The sequence below is a fragment of the Prionailurus viverrinus genome, unplaced genomic scaffold, assembly GCF_022837055.1.
Source record: "Prionailurus viverrinus isolate Anna unplaced genomic scaffold, UM_Priviv_1.0 scaffold_49, whole genome shotgun sequence".
NCBI lineage: Eukaryota > Metazoa > Chordata > Mammalia > Carnivora > Felidae > Prionailurus > Prionailurus viverrinus.
Window position 1 is genome coordinate 2,886,334 of NW_025927612.1, and position 16,351 is coordinate 2,902,684.

Below are 16,351 nucleotides of genomic sequence, written 5' to 3' on the forward strand. Positions count from 1 at the left end.
GAACTAGAACAACTAAAACTAAAATTTGTATGGAACCACAAAAGACACCGAATAGACACTCTCTTTAAGAAATGGTGTTGAGAGGGGCGCCTGGGTGGCGCAGTCGGTTAAGCGTCCGACTTCAGCCAGGTCACGATCTCGCAGTCTGCCAGTTCAAGCCCCGCGTCAGGCTCTGGGCTGATGGCTCAGAGCCTGGAGCCTGTTTCCGATTCTGTGTCTCCCTCTCTCTCTGCCCCTCCCCCGTTCATGCTCTGTCTCTCTCTGTCCCAAAAATAAATAAACTTTGAAAAAAAAATTTAAAAAAAAAGAAATGGTGTTGAGAAAACTGGACAGCTACATACAAAAGAATGAAACTGGACCACTTTCTTTAACCATACATGAAAGTAAACTGAAAATGGGTTAAGGAAATAAATGTGCAACCTGAAACCATAAAAATCCTAGAAGAGAACACTGGAAGTAATTACTTTGACATTGCCTTAGCAACATTTTTCTAGATAGGTCTGTTGAGGCAAGGGAAACAAGCAAAAATTAACTATTGGGACTGCATCAAAATAAAAAGCTTTTGCATAGTGAAGGAAACCATCAACAAAAGAAAAAGGCAATGTACTTAGTTGAAGATATTTGCAGATGACACATCTGATAAGGGTTTAATATCTAAAATATATTTTAAAAACTTGTACAACTCAACGCCCCAAATAACCTGATTAAAAAATGGGCAGAAGACCTGAATAGACATTTTGCCAAAGACAACTAGATGGCGAACAGACCCATGAAAAGATGCTCAACATCACTCCTCATCAGGAAAATGCAAATCAGAACTACAATGAAATATCACATTACATCTGTGAGAATGGCTAGTATCAAAAACACAAGATACAACAAGTACCTGTGAGGATGTGGGAAAAAACCCTCATGCAGTGTTTGTGGGTACATAAATTGTTACAGCCTCTGTCCAAACAGTATGGCAGTTCCTCAGAAAATTAAAAATCAAAATACCATATGATACAATAATTGCACCTCAGAGTATTTACCCAAAGAAAATGAAAGCATTAATTGGAAAAGATATGTGCATACCTATGTTTATTCCAGAATTATTTACAATAAGGAAGATATAGAAGCAAGCTAAGTGCTCATTGATAGATGAATGGATAAAAATGATGTGGTATGTACATATAATGGAATATTATGCAGCTATAAAAAAGATATCTTGCCATTTGTAACTACATGGATGTGGCTAGAGGGTATTATGCTAAGTTAAATTAAGTCATACTGAGAAAGGCAGATACCATATGATTTCAGTCATGTGTGGAATCTAAACAACAAATGAATATATCAAAAAAGCAGAAATAGCCTTATAAATACAGACAAAAAATTGATGGCTGCAAGAAGGGAGGATGGTGCGAGATGGGCAAAATAGGGAAAGGGGAGTGGGAGATACAGTTATGGGAGTTAACAAGTCATAAGGATGAAAGGTAGAGCATAGGGAATATAGTCAATGATAGTAGTATATGGTGACAGATGGTAGCTACACTTGTAAGCAGAGCATAACAGAAGTTGAATCACTGTGTTGTGCAGCTGAAACGAATGTAACATTGTGGGTCAACTGTACTCAAATTTAAAAATTATAATTATTCAGTCTATTATAACTGTTCAAATTGTCTGTTTCTTCTTGAGTCTGTTTTGATGGTTTATGTCTTTCTAGGAATTTGCCCATTTTATCTAAGTTATCTAATGCATTGACATACTCTTATTCGTAGCATTCTCTTAGGATCCCTTTCACTTCTGTGAAGTTGATAGTGATTATTTCAGTAATTTGAGTTGTCTCTCCTTGCTTTTTTTTGGTCAGTTTATGCAAAGATTTGTCAATTTTGTTGATCTTTTCCAAAAACCTATTTCTGGTTTCACTGATTTTTCTCTAGTGTTTTTCTCTACTGTGTTTTAAATTTTTCTGTTCTAATTTTTATTTCCTTCCTTCTGTTAGCTTTGGATTTAGTATGCTCTTCCTTTTTCCAATTCATTAAGGTAGAAAGGTTATTAGTATGAAATCTTTTTTTCTTACTCTTCTCAGGCTACTATAAAAACATTACTGTAGACTGTGTGGTTTAAATAACAGAAATTCATTGTTTCACAATTCTGGAGGCTTGAAGTCCAAGATCAAGGTGCCTTCTTAGTCATATTCTACCTAGTCAGATTCTGGTGAGAACTCTCTTCCCAGATTGCAGGTGGCCCCTATCACTATGTCTTAACATGGTAGAAAGTAAGACAGAGTAAGTTCTTTGGTGTCTCTTCTTACAAGTGCACTAATCCTACCATAAGCCCTCATGGCCTCATCTAAACCTAATTATCTCCTAAAGGCCCCTATCTCCAAAGCCATCACATTAGGGGTTAGGGGCTTCAATATATGAATTTGGGGGGATATGATTCAGTACATGACATTTTTCTTCTTTTTAATGTAGATGTTTACTGCTTTAAATTTCCTTCTATGAACTGCTTTTGCTTCACCCCATAAGCTTTCCTTCTGTTACTGATTTTTAAATATCATTCCACTGCTAAGTCCAATAGCTGACACCCCCCTCCCCAGGTAAGTTTCCAACCTCTGCTCTTTTCCCTGTAGATCACAGTTTCCTCTTTTTTTCATATCTCATAATTTTTTGTTGAAAACTGGATGTTTTAGGTAATGTATCATAGCAACTCTGGGTACTGATTCCCATCCTCCAGAGTTTGTTGTTTTGTTGTTTATTTGCTTAGTGACTGGGCTGCACTTTTTCTTTGAACTTGAGTTTTCCTACAGTGTGCAGCCTCTAATGTCATTTCTCAGAGGGAATAGCCTTGAGCATATGCAGTCACCCTGGAATGACACAATCCTCTTCGAGTGTCTCTTTTCCTAATCTCCCTGTCAGGCTGATAGCTGGTCTGCCTCCGTTGCTGTCACACCCAGATGTCAGCCTCCACTAACTGCAGGCTAATTGCTGTATTCTTTGGTAAGAGGTCCCCCAGACATAAATTACTCCAGTGTAATCTAATAAAGCTTCCAATAGAGCTTCTGCCCTATGTATGGCAATAGGTGAAGGAAAGGAACCCAGGCCTATCAGGTGTGCCTTGCTGGAACAGAGCTTTTGCATTATGGAGCTAGGGGTAGCGTGGGATAGGAGGAGAAATGTTAATGACTTGTCCCTTGTGGGGAGAAAGCATAGCCTTTGACTGGGACCTGGAGGGAAAGAGAGCCTCCTGGCCTTACTTGCCAGGACTAGAACTTCTGAGTCAGTGTGCTGAAAGATGGGGCAGGTCATGGCTCAAATGCTGTAGACTCACTGTTTTTACTAAGAATTAGTTAATTTTCTTGTGTATGTTTCTCCCATTTTCTGTATGCCCGTAGGACACTTTAAATGGTGGTGGCTGTGGTTTGTTTTCATAATTTTTCAAGTTATAGTTGTTTTGTTGGAGAGAGCATCTGTGGAACTTCTCACACTGAAATTCTGGAAGTGTCCAACTCTCACTCATGTTGAGGGCTCCATTTTTGAAAACTCTCAAATCATACCCTTAATTTAGAGCTTTACAAACTTATAGCCTTTGGATCAAATCCACATAAAGTTTCATTGGAATACCATCATGCCCATTTGTTTACATATTGTCTATGTCTGACAGAGTTGAGTAATTGCAGCAGAGACCATTTGCCCCAGAAAGCCTAAAACATTTAGTATCTGGCCTTTTACAGAAACAAAATCTGCCAATCCCTACTTTAGTTGGTCAGCTTTACTAAAGTCTTTTATTACTTAAAGGTGCTCCTGTAGTAAATGAGTTGTCAAGAGTACCAACTACAATTAAAATCATATTTGTCTTAAAAACAAAAATAGAAGATTTATAATATAAAATGATATTTACTGGGTTTTTTTCCCAACATTTTCAGATTTGGTAGCTCAGCGAGGAGAAAGATTGGAATTATTGATAGATAAAACAGAAAATCTTGTGGATTCGGTAAGTATGGGATATGGTAATGTTTTTTCAGGGTCTAAATAAAGTAGAGAAACTGTGGTTGATGGCTAACATAATAGGGAAATATGTTAAATTTAATAATTTGCGATTTTTTTTCCTTTCTAACCTCCATTATGTGATAATGTTGTGACGATGAGGATAATAATGAGGTATAGGTATAGAATAAAAGCCACAACTCATTAGAAGCCATTAAGAAAATTTTGGTTTGGGGAATATACTCAATATACAGTATGGAAACAGTTTTGTAAAGCTTTAGATTGGTGCCTTTATAATTTAGCTCAGCAGCATATACCAGTTTCTATACATTTTGTGAAACATGAAACAAATATGCAGGCCAGTTGTGATCCAGCATGAATCATGAAAACTGAACAGTTCAGTCTCTTTCTTGCTGACCATGGCAGCTTGAGCCTTCATTGTATCAAGCAAGAGTCATTTGATATTGGGAGGGGCCAATGAGCCCTACTTATGCTACAGTTATATGTGTCTTTGCACTTTCCATCGGGAAAGTGGATGAAGGTTTTGAGGAAAAGATGATAGATACACAGTGAATAGATGTGAGTAGATGGAGGGCAGAGATCAGTTAAATTTTAGGTCTACACAATTACAAATTTAAATATAGAGTAGTTTACACCTTGAAATGGATCAGTAAGTAATCATGTTTATTCTTACTGGCAGCTAGATCGTAGTGGTTAGGAGCACAAGCTCCACAGTCAGGATGCCTGGGATGAATCACATCTTTGCCACTTAGTAGTTTTGTGATCTTAGGCAAATTACTTAACCTGTCTATGCCTCAGTCCTCATCATCTGTAAAATGGAGATGTACCTCATTAAAGCAGGTAATGCATGCAAAATGCCTAACAGTATCTGGTGCAAAATAAGAGCTATTTCAATGTTTACTGTTATTGTTAGTTTTATAGAGACATCTATTAACAATAGTTCTTAGGAGGATAATAGTTTTATTTCAGTCAAAGCACATGGAAATTGGAGGAAGGGTGGTACCATACAGCAAGTCAGAATACCAGGTTTTTATAATGGCTCACTTTGTCACCCATTGCTATGGGGCAAAGAAGTATCTGATTCCAGATCTGCAGACCAAATTCTTAATCTATGAAGATTGCCCTATATTTAGCTAGAACAGTCTGTGTTTGGCCAGTGTTAGTATAGTTTGTACTTTCCAAATAAGTCTTAAATTTTGTTGGCTGTGTGACCCGGAATAACGAAAGATACTAATTAACTAACAGATGTCTCTCTTTATGGAGGAATAACCTATATAGGATAAAGTGCGGCAAGTGTACCATTCAGTAATCTTTTATCTATATATATCTACATATATATCTACATATATCTACATATATCTATACCTATGTAACCACTGGTTAGGTCAAGATAAAAAACATTTCCAATACCTCAGAAAGCTGCCTCATGCTTCTTCCTATTAATAATCCCCAACAGAAGTAGCCATTTTATGACTTATTTCACTCTAGATGATGTTTTGCTTGTTTTTAAATGTATAGAAATGGATTCATATGTTATATACTGTTTTCTCTCTGGCCTCTTTCACTATTAGGCCTATGAGATTCATCCACATTGTTGCACGTGGTAATAGTTTATTTTATTGTTTTATACTATTCCATTGTATAAATTTACCTACCACAATTTGTTTATCCATGCTCACCTGTTGGGATTCCATTCTAATTCTAGATTCTCTATTTTGTCCCATTGATCTGTTCATTTTTTCAGCCTTTTTTCTTTCTGCATTTCGGATACTTTCTATTACGTTTCTTTTGTGGTTTGTAATCTGTTATTATTCCCTCTTCATGTAATTTTTGTCTCTACAAGTTTGATTTGGTTCTTTTTTAGATCTTCCACATGTTTCCTTTGCAGATGCATACTTTCCTCTACCTTCTTGAGTATCTGAAGTATATGTATAATTGAAATGTTTCTTCCACTTTTGGTGAACTTGAGCATACAACTTTGTTTGGTATATACCTAGGAGTGGAATTGCTGGGCTATTAGGGAATTTTGTTGTTCGGTTGTTTTAAACTGTTTGTGTCCTGGTGGGAATTATTGAGAAGTCACTCTTGCAGAAGAAAATGGATAACGGATGAAGCAAAGTTCCTTGGGTTTTGGGCCTCATACAAGTAAATACATAACCTTCTTGTGGAAATTGAACAGATTTTTATGGCTCAAATCCCACAATTATATTAGGCAGAACAGGCAAATGTGTTTGCAAACAACTGACTTAGAGGGAACCTTTCTTACTGGAAAAGCGTAAAGAGGAAAAGACTTTCACACTAGCAGGAAGAACCACTTCTGATGCTTGGCACCATACATATTACTTTGGTGGAGAAGAAAAAGGGGAGAAGCTTTTCCAGTGGGTTCATACTGCTTACTGTATACCTGACAGAGTCCTGCTTCTGAGAACTAGTGATTATGAATGGCTAGTCTCTACCTGTGATGACAGTAATAAATTCTTGATTCAACATGATTAATGAAAGTAAAATGTTTACAGAAATTACTACAAATCAGTCATGCAGTCAGTGCCAGGGATCAAATAATTCATGTTTTTTTCCCCTAGTCTGTGACCTTCAAAACAACCAGCAGAAATCTTGCACGAGCCATGTGTATGAAGAATCTCAAGCTCACTATCATCATCATCATCGTATCAATCGTAAGTTTTTGGCATTATAGTATGTTACTTTATTTTTCAAACTTTAAGAAGTTCGAAGCTGGAATTCTTTCTCAGTTGTTAGCACTCTGAAATGAGCTACATATAACTTTCAGTGGTAAGACACATGAGCAAGAAGAGGCTTTGCTATGAATTCACTCCAAAATATTCTACTTACATCTCATCTTGCTATTGAGAATGTTTATATGTAAGGAGTCATGCAAGGCATTCCAAATATTCCTGGATATTTAATGTTTTTGTCACTACTGAAATGGCGTTCTTTTAAAATTACATTTTGTGGGGCGCCTGTGTGGCTCAGTCGGTTGAGCCTCCGACTTCGGCTCAGGTCATGATCTCACGGTTCGTGAGTTCGAGCCCCGTGTTGGGCTCTGTGCTAACAGCCCGGAGCCTGGAGCCTGCTTCGGATTCTGTGTCTGCCTCTCTCTCCTTTTGTATTTAAAAAAATACATTTTGTAATTGACTCCATATTTTCTAATTACATTTCTATTTTCTAGTTGATTGCATGTTCCATTTCTTTATTTCTCTTTTCTCTTTTCTAATCTGTTTTTGTGTCTGGCAACTTTCCATAACTCTTACTAGTTATAGTAGTTGGTCAGTTTATTCTGTATTCTGATTCTTCTGTCAGGAGTCAGCAAACGTTCTGTAAAGTGCCAGGTAGTAAATATTTTAGGCTTTTTAGGCTGCATGTAGTCTCTGTCACATATCCTTTTTTTTAAAAAACAAACCTTTAAAAATATAAAAACCATTCTTAGCTCACAAGCCATGGGCTGTAATGTGCTAGCCCCTGCTATAGGTAAATTATGATACCATCTGTTAATAATTTCAACCTCATCAAATTTATACATGCACATTATATACAATTCTGTGTAATTACATATAGGTATGTATACATATATATATATATAATTTAAAGTTACTAGCAGTGTGGAATAATTATGGTGTCAGTGGCATCTTTAGTTTCTGGTTTTAATAGGAATGCTTCTAATATTTCATTTTTAAGAGTAATAGGTACTATGAATTCTTGTTAGATTTTTATTTTCAAGTTAAATAATTTTATTTTTGTTTCTAGATTGCCTAAAGTTTTAGTCAGGAATAGGCATTTAATTTTGGGAAATGATATTTCTGTTCCCAATGAATTAATAATATGACTATCTACATTTAATATTAATATAAATAATTACATTAATAAACGTACTTAAAATTATCCTTTCATTTCTGAGATAAAATACTAAGTGGCTATTATGTAGTATTCCTTTAATGCATTATGAGTTCTGTTTCATAATGTTTATTTAGTAGTTCTCTTATCTAGTATTTCTCTTGTCTATAAATATAAATGAGTCTATATGCTGTTCTCCTTTTGTAACCCCTATGTAAAAATAAACTGGACCTCTTTGAACTATCCTAAATGTCTGGTAACCATTTTAATATGCTTAAACTCCTTTTTGCATTGCATTCTGGAAGAATCATTCAGTTCACTCTTCCTGCAAGTTAATTTTCTTTTCAGCTCTCTTCATTCTATGTGTTTATTTTTCATAGCCATGCTTTAAATTTCTAAGAACTCTTATTATTCTTAGTATAACCTTTTTTTTTCCCATGGAATTGTCCTTGTAACAGATGTACCATCTCCTTGAATTTCTCCGGATATATATTAAGATATGCATCACAGGGAAGTAGCTTATGCTATGGTGGGAACGGCTAGGCAAGTTCAAAATCCTCAGGGCAGGCTGTCAGGAAGGGCAGGCTGGACCTCTGGGGCAGGAACAAAGCTGTAATACACAGGCATAATTTCTTCTTCATCAAGGAAACCTCAGCTCTGCCCTTAAGGACTTCTAACTGGTTGATTTAGGCTAATTCAGATTATGTAGGATAATCTGCTTTACTGAAAAGCAACTGATACATGAGCTTTAATCACATCTACAAAATACAGTCACACCTAGATTTGTGTTTGGGTAACTGTGTACTGTAGCCTAGCAAAATTGACACATAAAACTGACCTTGGAGAAAAATAGTCATGTTTATCTCTAATGGGTCTATTATTTTTATTTTAAGAGCTATTTGGAATCCTCAGTAAATTTTAAGAGTATAAAGAGGTTCTGAACCAAAAGTTTGAGACTTGCTGCTCTAAGGAGAGTGGGAGGAAGATGCTTTACATTGAAGGTAGTTTGTGGCTGGGCAAAGCAGCCGTTCTCCCTATCCTGTTGCCATTTGCAGAAGCCCAAAGTTAATTCTGAGCAGATTCCTCTGAATCAGCTCCACTTTTCCTTGACCCCCTGTTGAAAGACCTCTGGTTTAGATAGCTGTATCTACCTAACAGAGAAGGGCAGCCATCGATCTGTTGATGTTATACTGGAAATTGTGCCATGGCCTTGAATGTTTCCTTGCTCAGGATACTCAGGTGGCACATTCTAGGCTCCTTAGCTTAGCCTTCTTCCTTCTGCTTGGGTCTGGGAATTTAGATTGATTTATAAAGCTAGATTATTGTTAAATTCAGACTGTATTTATTGATTACTTACTACATGCATAGCACCGCTCTTAATGCAGTATCAGTCTTTCCCAAAAGCTGTTGTCACCTAATATATTGTACTTTAGCTTTAAAAATCCTTACATTTCGTCTGTGGCAAATAGTCAACTTCATGTCAAATTGGAATATCTGTGTGTGTGTGTGTGTGTGTGTGTGTGTGTGTGTGTGTGTGTAGAGTTTAAACTATTCATTAATAGCCAGAATTTGCTATAAACCATCCCCCTCCCTGACATTTATAGAGTAGGCAAAAACACTCTGCTGACTTTTGGAAGTGAGCATGGAATTCATAAATGTATTTTTTTCCAGGCACTGAGTAATGAAATCAGCCACTTCAAGATCTCAAAAAAGTTGAAATTTAAAGAAAGACAAATGACTAAATTAATGCAGTGAACCTAATTTTTAAAATAAATATATCTTTGGAATTTAGTAATGTGAACAAGCATATACCATTAAAAAATCATACTTTAAAATTACAGTACAGTTAAAAAGCTAACACATCTACAATAGGACTAGTGTTTTTACTGTTACTTGTATCGTCAGCTTTCCTTTGATTCGCTAATTGTAATTATATCATTATTCACTAAAAGTTTCATAACATTCTTGCTCATAGATTATATAGATGTAGAATCTCTCCATATACTTTTAAATATTTCTAATCATCCTAATAATGAAAAGCAATGCATGTGTAAAACCTAAAAATGTGCTTCATAATAAAATCATACTTCAGGAAAAGTACGATAATTTGCGATCTTGATAATTAATGATGTTTCATGAGAGTTAACTCATGTAGCTTGATTCTGCCTGGTTCCTAGTGAAGAGAAACAACTCCAGTGCTTTCTCTCCCAATGAAGAAAGTATAGTGGAATTCAAACGTGTGAGAGCTATAATAAAAAGGATCATTTTAATTCTACTTCTACCTTTGAAAATACTTGGTTGGTGTATTATATTATTACACAACTGCTACTGTAATGGAACTAATATCTGTTAATAGGTTTTTGCTTTGCTTTATATTTATGAGCCTATGATAGATTCAAGAAAAAAAATTGCCTTCCCTCTCCCTCTAGGTGTTCATCTATATCATTGTGTCACCTCTCTGTGGTGGATTTACATGGCCAAGTTGTGTGAAGAAATAAAACAAGGAAAAGTTATCATTAACCAAGGATATGAGAGAACAAGGAGTTAAAAGCAATCCATGTGATTCAAGCCTTTGAATACTGACAGATGGTGTCTGCCAGTCTCTTCAACTCTCTTCTATTTCTTTTTTTTAATCTTGTTGTATGCTTCCAGATTTATCTTTGTCCAGTTTATTCCAGTGCACTTCAGATTGAACCATTTATTGCAGCAGTAGCCTTAAAAAGGCTTTTGTTTCTTTAGTTCATTAACTAGAGTCATCTGCTTAGAGAAACATTTTTGTTTGCAATTGCACAAAGCTATCACCAAGGTAGAAACCACCAGTCTTAAACACTGTCTACTAAGACTTTGGATGAACTTTGTGCACACAACAGTATTCAAGAGAAAGCATTGCTAACATCTCATCCTAATGTCTTTTGCTATTGAAGAGTTTTAGGTGCTTGAAAACAATATAAATGGAGAATTGTTGTTACTTGGGGAATTGTAATTAATTTGTTGGTGCTGCTTGTTTCCAGGAGCCCATGCAGGTAAAGTTTTAAACATTTTCTTTCAGTCATATGGGGAACATTTTGCTAGGCCATTAGAAACACACAGATGTAACCTTGTCCTCCTAGTATTCACTTTCAGGAAGAAAGTTTTAACCATTCACAAACTTTGCAGAGCTTGATATCCTCTCTTTCCCCCATTGCAGTTGATTTGAAAAGATGATGGTTTAAATATTGTTGAAGGTTGTGTTTTTTTATATATTTCTTTCTCTTTGGTGGATAATTAGGGCAATTGTACGGTTAATAGAATGGGTAGTATAGGAGATGGAAAGGCAAATTCTTCTGGCTCACCAGAGAAAAATAAAAGAACCACAGTGGATGTGCTAGTGTTTTAGAGATGTATGAAGAGGAGGTAGTGTGGGTAATTTTTTCCAGTCTGGGAGAAGCCCAAACTGAATATAGTCAACTGCCAACTCTAGGGTTTGGGTTTGACTGCTGTTGAATACTAGTTTTAGTATCCTTTGTGGATTAATAAATTCTCTAATCTGACTAGTTTTGAAGAATTCTTTTGTGAAACTTGAGAGTAGACATTATGGTGTATAGAAACAATACCAGAAAGTTTAACATCTATTTAACTGCAGTGTGGGAAAACTGGAGTGTGATCATACTGCTTTGGCTACACTGGCATCTGTTAGCTATTATGTAGTTTGGTGTGTATCTGAAAGGACATTTGCTGCCCTAAATCTAATTGCATTTATTTATCAATAAATGCCAGTAAATGGAAATTATATTACATTTGACTATTTTCCAAATAGAGAACAATGTAGTCTGTAAAACCTAGCCATCTGTGTAATCCTAGTCACGTGCCTTGAATATATACGTGTCACATAATCTGACTCATGCTACCTGTTCTTCCATCTGCATACACCTTTTCATTCATGCTCTCTGATTCATTTCTTTGACATATACTTTAGGCCCACTGGAACTCTTCGTGATCACACATAGCACAAGTGTTTCTCGGTCTTCTTTATCAACACTAATGCCTTTTAATTACATCAGCATTTCCTACTGGAAAACACATTTCTTCCAGGAGAACATTTGGCATTCCTGAATAATAATTTCCAAATGTCTTTAATCCAAAGAAAAAGACTTAAAAGCTTATTTCCCTTTCTTATACACACCTGAGTAAAAATGATGTGCATGTTTTAGGGATAAATTACTTAACTGTTCATTGGTCTATTTATGTATAAGAATGCTTTTGAAAGCACATATCTTGTTTTAAATGACGCACAAATTGAAGGCATTAATAAAATTTAAGACTACTGCAATGAGCTTTCCTCCTTGAATCTAATTTCGTCTGATGACGTTTTATCATAGTTCACTTATGCTAAAAATACATTAAGAATTGTGGCCCAGGAGGAGTTAAGATGGCAGAGTAATAGGGGGACCCTATGCTTGCCTCATCACTTGAGCACAGATAAATATCAAATCATTCTGAATACCCAAGAAATCAATCTGAGGACTTAGAGAACAAACTGCACAACTAGTGGGAGAAAAGAGGCCACACTGAGGAAGGTAGATGTAGAGATGGGATCTGGAGGAGAATAGAATCATGGGTGCTGCAGAGAAGCAGAACCCCTGATTAGGGAGAGAGGAGAGAAGGAGAGTGAGAGTGCATGTGCAGTGCACAAGGTAAACAATTCCCCAGGGGTGCCTGGGTGGCTCAGTGGGTTAAACATCTGACTCTTGGTTTCGTCTCAGGTCATGATCCCAGGTTATGGGATCAGCCCCATATCAGGCTCCGTGCTGAACATGAAGCCAGCTTGGGATTCTCTCCCTCTCCCTCTGCCCCTCCCTGCCTTGCATGCTCGCTCTCTCTCTCTCTCTCTCTCTCTCAAAATAAATAAACTTTTAAAAAATTCCCCAAAATCATTGATGGGGAAAATGAGAGGACCTGATTATCCCAAGTTGTTATAAGCAACAGAGCTCAAAGTCTGAAGTCTTAGAAGTGCACACCATCACCAGGGTGGAGCTTGGTGGGCATAGAGGTGTTCCTGTGGAGGAGGGCAGAGGCCCAAGAATGGACAGCATGGTCTGAGAATCCTCTGGGTGGCACTGGGAGAGACAGTTCCCCTTCTTGGAGTGCATTTAGGAGAGGTGGCACTGTCTCTCCACAGACAGCAGAGTCATTAGGTACCATTGAGTTCATTAACATAGCAGAGGCACCTGCTGAGGGCAGCTAACTTGGATGTTGGCTTTTTGCTGAACTTTACCATAAACTCCAAGCCCCTGTGCATTTGTGCAACTGCCCTTCTGGGACACACCACCAGCTGCAGCACAGCAAGACTCTCCCCTAGAAGATCAGTGCAGGTCCATGCCATGACAGATCCTTAAAATTTGGAGTTTTGAAACCCAACCAGTGCACCTGAGGTACAACACAGGACTGTGCTGCTGGGTGGGCAGATAAAACACAGGACTGTGCTATTGGGTGGGCAGACAGCTCAGACACAGGGTGAAGTCAGGGATCTGAGGGATACCTGGGACACGTGAGGGGAGATTATTTACTCTTCTGTGAGAGCTTCATGAACAGCAGTGGGCATGAACTCCTCAGGGATGAGAGAGGAGTGGGATGATGCCATTTTTACCCCTGCCCATCAGTATGGACAGACTTCAGTGAGCAGCACAGCGCCCACAGTGGAGTCTTGAGCAGCTTGCACCAAGCCCCACCACCCCACCCCACCCCCGTGTTCTGCAGGTGCTTTTTTTTACTAGGGCATGTGTGCTGTGAGGGCAGCAGTGGGTCCCTCCCCCAGAGGACCACAAATACACACACACACACACACACACATACACACACACACACACCAAGTCTGCTGGCCATAGAGTGTTTCAAAGCTTCAGCTCTTAAGAGAAATAGGATCTAGCCTCTTTTAACAAGCAGACCAAAACACACCTAATTAAAACCCACCAACCAGTGGGCAGGGTCCAAACACTCCCCAACACAGGCAGAGAAACTCTGCAGAGAACTTAACGGAGGGAAACAGCAGCCAAAACACAACAGCAGAGTGAACCCAGCATGCACCAGAAACACTGAAGCTCCAGGCCCTGGACAGTATATGACATCTTCTTAATAGATCCATTACTGTCAGGAGTAGGAAACATAACAGGCATTCCTAACATACAGAAGACAGAGACCTAGACAAAATGCCAAGACAGGAATTTGTCCCAAAAGAAAGAACACAAAGAGATCATGGACAAGGATCTAATCAAGAAAGATAAAAGTAATATGAACCAGAATTTAAAACAACTATCATAAGGATACTAGCTGAGCTTGAGAAAAGCATAGAAGATACCAGGGAGTCCCTTACAGCAGAGATAAAAGACCTAAAAATTAGGCTGAAATAAAAAATGCTATAACTGAGGTGTAAAATCAACTGGATTTAATGACCATAAAGATGGAAGAAGCAGAGGAATGAATAAGTGATATAGAGGATAAAATTATGGAAAATAATGAAGCTGAAAAGAGGGAAAGAAAAATATTGGATTATAAATGTAGACTTAGGGAACTCAGAAACTCCATAAAGCATAACATTCATATCATAGAAGTCCCAGAAGAAGAGAAGGAAAGGGGGACAGAAAATTTGAGCAAATTATAGCTGAAAACTTCCCTAATCTGGGGAAGGAAACAGGCGTCCAAATCCAGGAGGCACAGTGAACTCCCATCAAAATCAACTAAAGCTGGCCAACACCAAGACATATCATAGTAAAATTTACAAAATACAGAGATAAGGAAAGAATACTGAAAGCAGCAAGGGAAAAGAAATCCCTAACCTACAAGGGAAGACAAGATTAGTAGCTGATCATTCCACAAAAACTTAGCAGACCAGAAAGGAGTGGTATGATATACTCAGTGTGCTGAATGGGGAAAATATGCCAAGAATACTTTATCCACTAAGGCTGGCATTCAGAATAGGAGAGATCAAAAGTTAACCAGATAAACAAAAACTAGGAATTCCTGACCACTGAACCAGCACTACAAGAAATATTAAAGGGAAAGAAAGACCAAAAGCCACAAAGACTAGAAAGGAACAGAGAAAATCTCCAGAAACAATGACTTTACAGGTAGTACAATGGCACAAAATTCATATCTATCAATAATCACTCTGAATGTAAATGGGCTAAATGCTCCAATCAAGACACATAGGGTATCAGAATGGATTAAAAAAGACAAGACCCATCTATATGCTGCCTACAAGAGATTCATTTTAGACCTAAGGACACCAGCAGATTGAAAGTGAGGGGATGCAGAAACATGCAAATGAACATCAAAAGAAAGCCAGAGTAGCCATACTTATACTAGATTTTACACCAAAGACTAACAGATGAAGAAGGGCATTACATCATAATTAAGGGGTCTATCCATGAGGAAGATCTAACAGTTGTAAATATTTATGCCCCCAACTTGAACATCCAAATATATAAAACAATAACAAACATAAAGAAACTCAATAATAATACTACAATAATAGTAGGGGGCTGTAATACTCCACTTATAACAATGGATAGACAATATAAGCAGAAAATCAACAAGGAAACAATGGCTTTTAGTGACACACTGGACCAGAAGGACTTAACAGATATATTCAGAACATTTCATCCTAAAGCAGCAGAATGCACATTCTTTTAGAGTGCACATGGAACATTCTCCAGAATAGATCACATACTGGGTCGCAAATCAGCCCTCAACAAGAACAAAAATATTTAGATCATTGTGGGGAATAAGCTTAGGAATTTCCTGAGCTTGCACCTATGGGTAACAAAGCATAAAGAAATAGCCATAGGATGTACACACCCAAGTTTGGGTAAATGAGATTAGGTAAATAAGATTAGGTAAATGGGGCAAAGTCCCCCAGTATAGGACAAGCAGGGCGAAGGCCCCCAGTATAGGACAAAGGTATAGGAATAGGGTATCTCAGGATGAAAACATCCAAGATGAGGTAAAAAAGATTAGGTATTCAGGACGGAATTGCACCCCAACTTAGTATAATAGCAGAAAGCTGCTTTCACAGGAAGGAAGGGCCAAATTAGGTAAACAGGTAAATAGGGCTATGGACCGTAGCAGAGAGAAGTTGCCCAGAGTGGAACTAATTAGCAAAAGAAAGGTGCCTTGTTGACCCTGGGGTAGCATGCTCTTTCATGTCCCCTAGGCCAGTTTAGGTAAACAGAGGTGGGGCCTCACCTCAGCTGTAAACCAAGATTTTGTTTTGTATTGACCCAAACCCTTACTGCCTATCATCAAAACCCCCTTTCCCTCATGCCCATGAATTAATGTTCATGATTTCATTGTCTCTGTGCACATCCATCACCATGTTTGTAAGCCTTCTGATCCTAATAAAAATGGAGAAAGGACCCTTACTTGGTGCTGTTTCCTCCTGGACATTAGCCTCTCTCACATTTTTAATCCTGTGTCCTGCTTTGTTGCTGGACAAGAGAGAACTCCAGACCCAGAGTCTACAACAGATCATACCATGC

The 16,351-nt window shown here is 37.7% G+C and overlaps 1 protein-coding gene across 1 annotated transcript in view; it reads left to right on the top strand.

Moving 5' to 3' along the window:
• Nucleotides 1–10,511, top strand: part of VAMP7 (vesicle associated membrane protein 7) — a 57,931-nt gene extending 47,420 nt beyond the window's left edge. Inside the window, exons 6-8 of the mRNA XM_047847637.1 lie at nt 3,908–3,975; nt 6,572–6,664; nt 10,268–10,511. Coding sequence (XP_047703593.1) covers nt 3,908–3,975; nt 6,572–6,664; nt 10,268–10,336 — 230 coding nt within the window. The 3' untranslated portion in view covers nt 10,337–10,511. The remainder of the gene's footprint in view (nt 1–3,907; nt 3,976–6,571; nt 6,665–10,267) is intronic.
• Nucleotides 10,512–16,351: the final 5,840 nt, after the last annotated feature.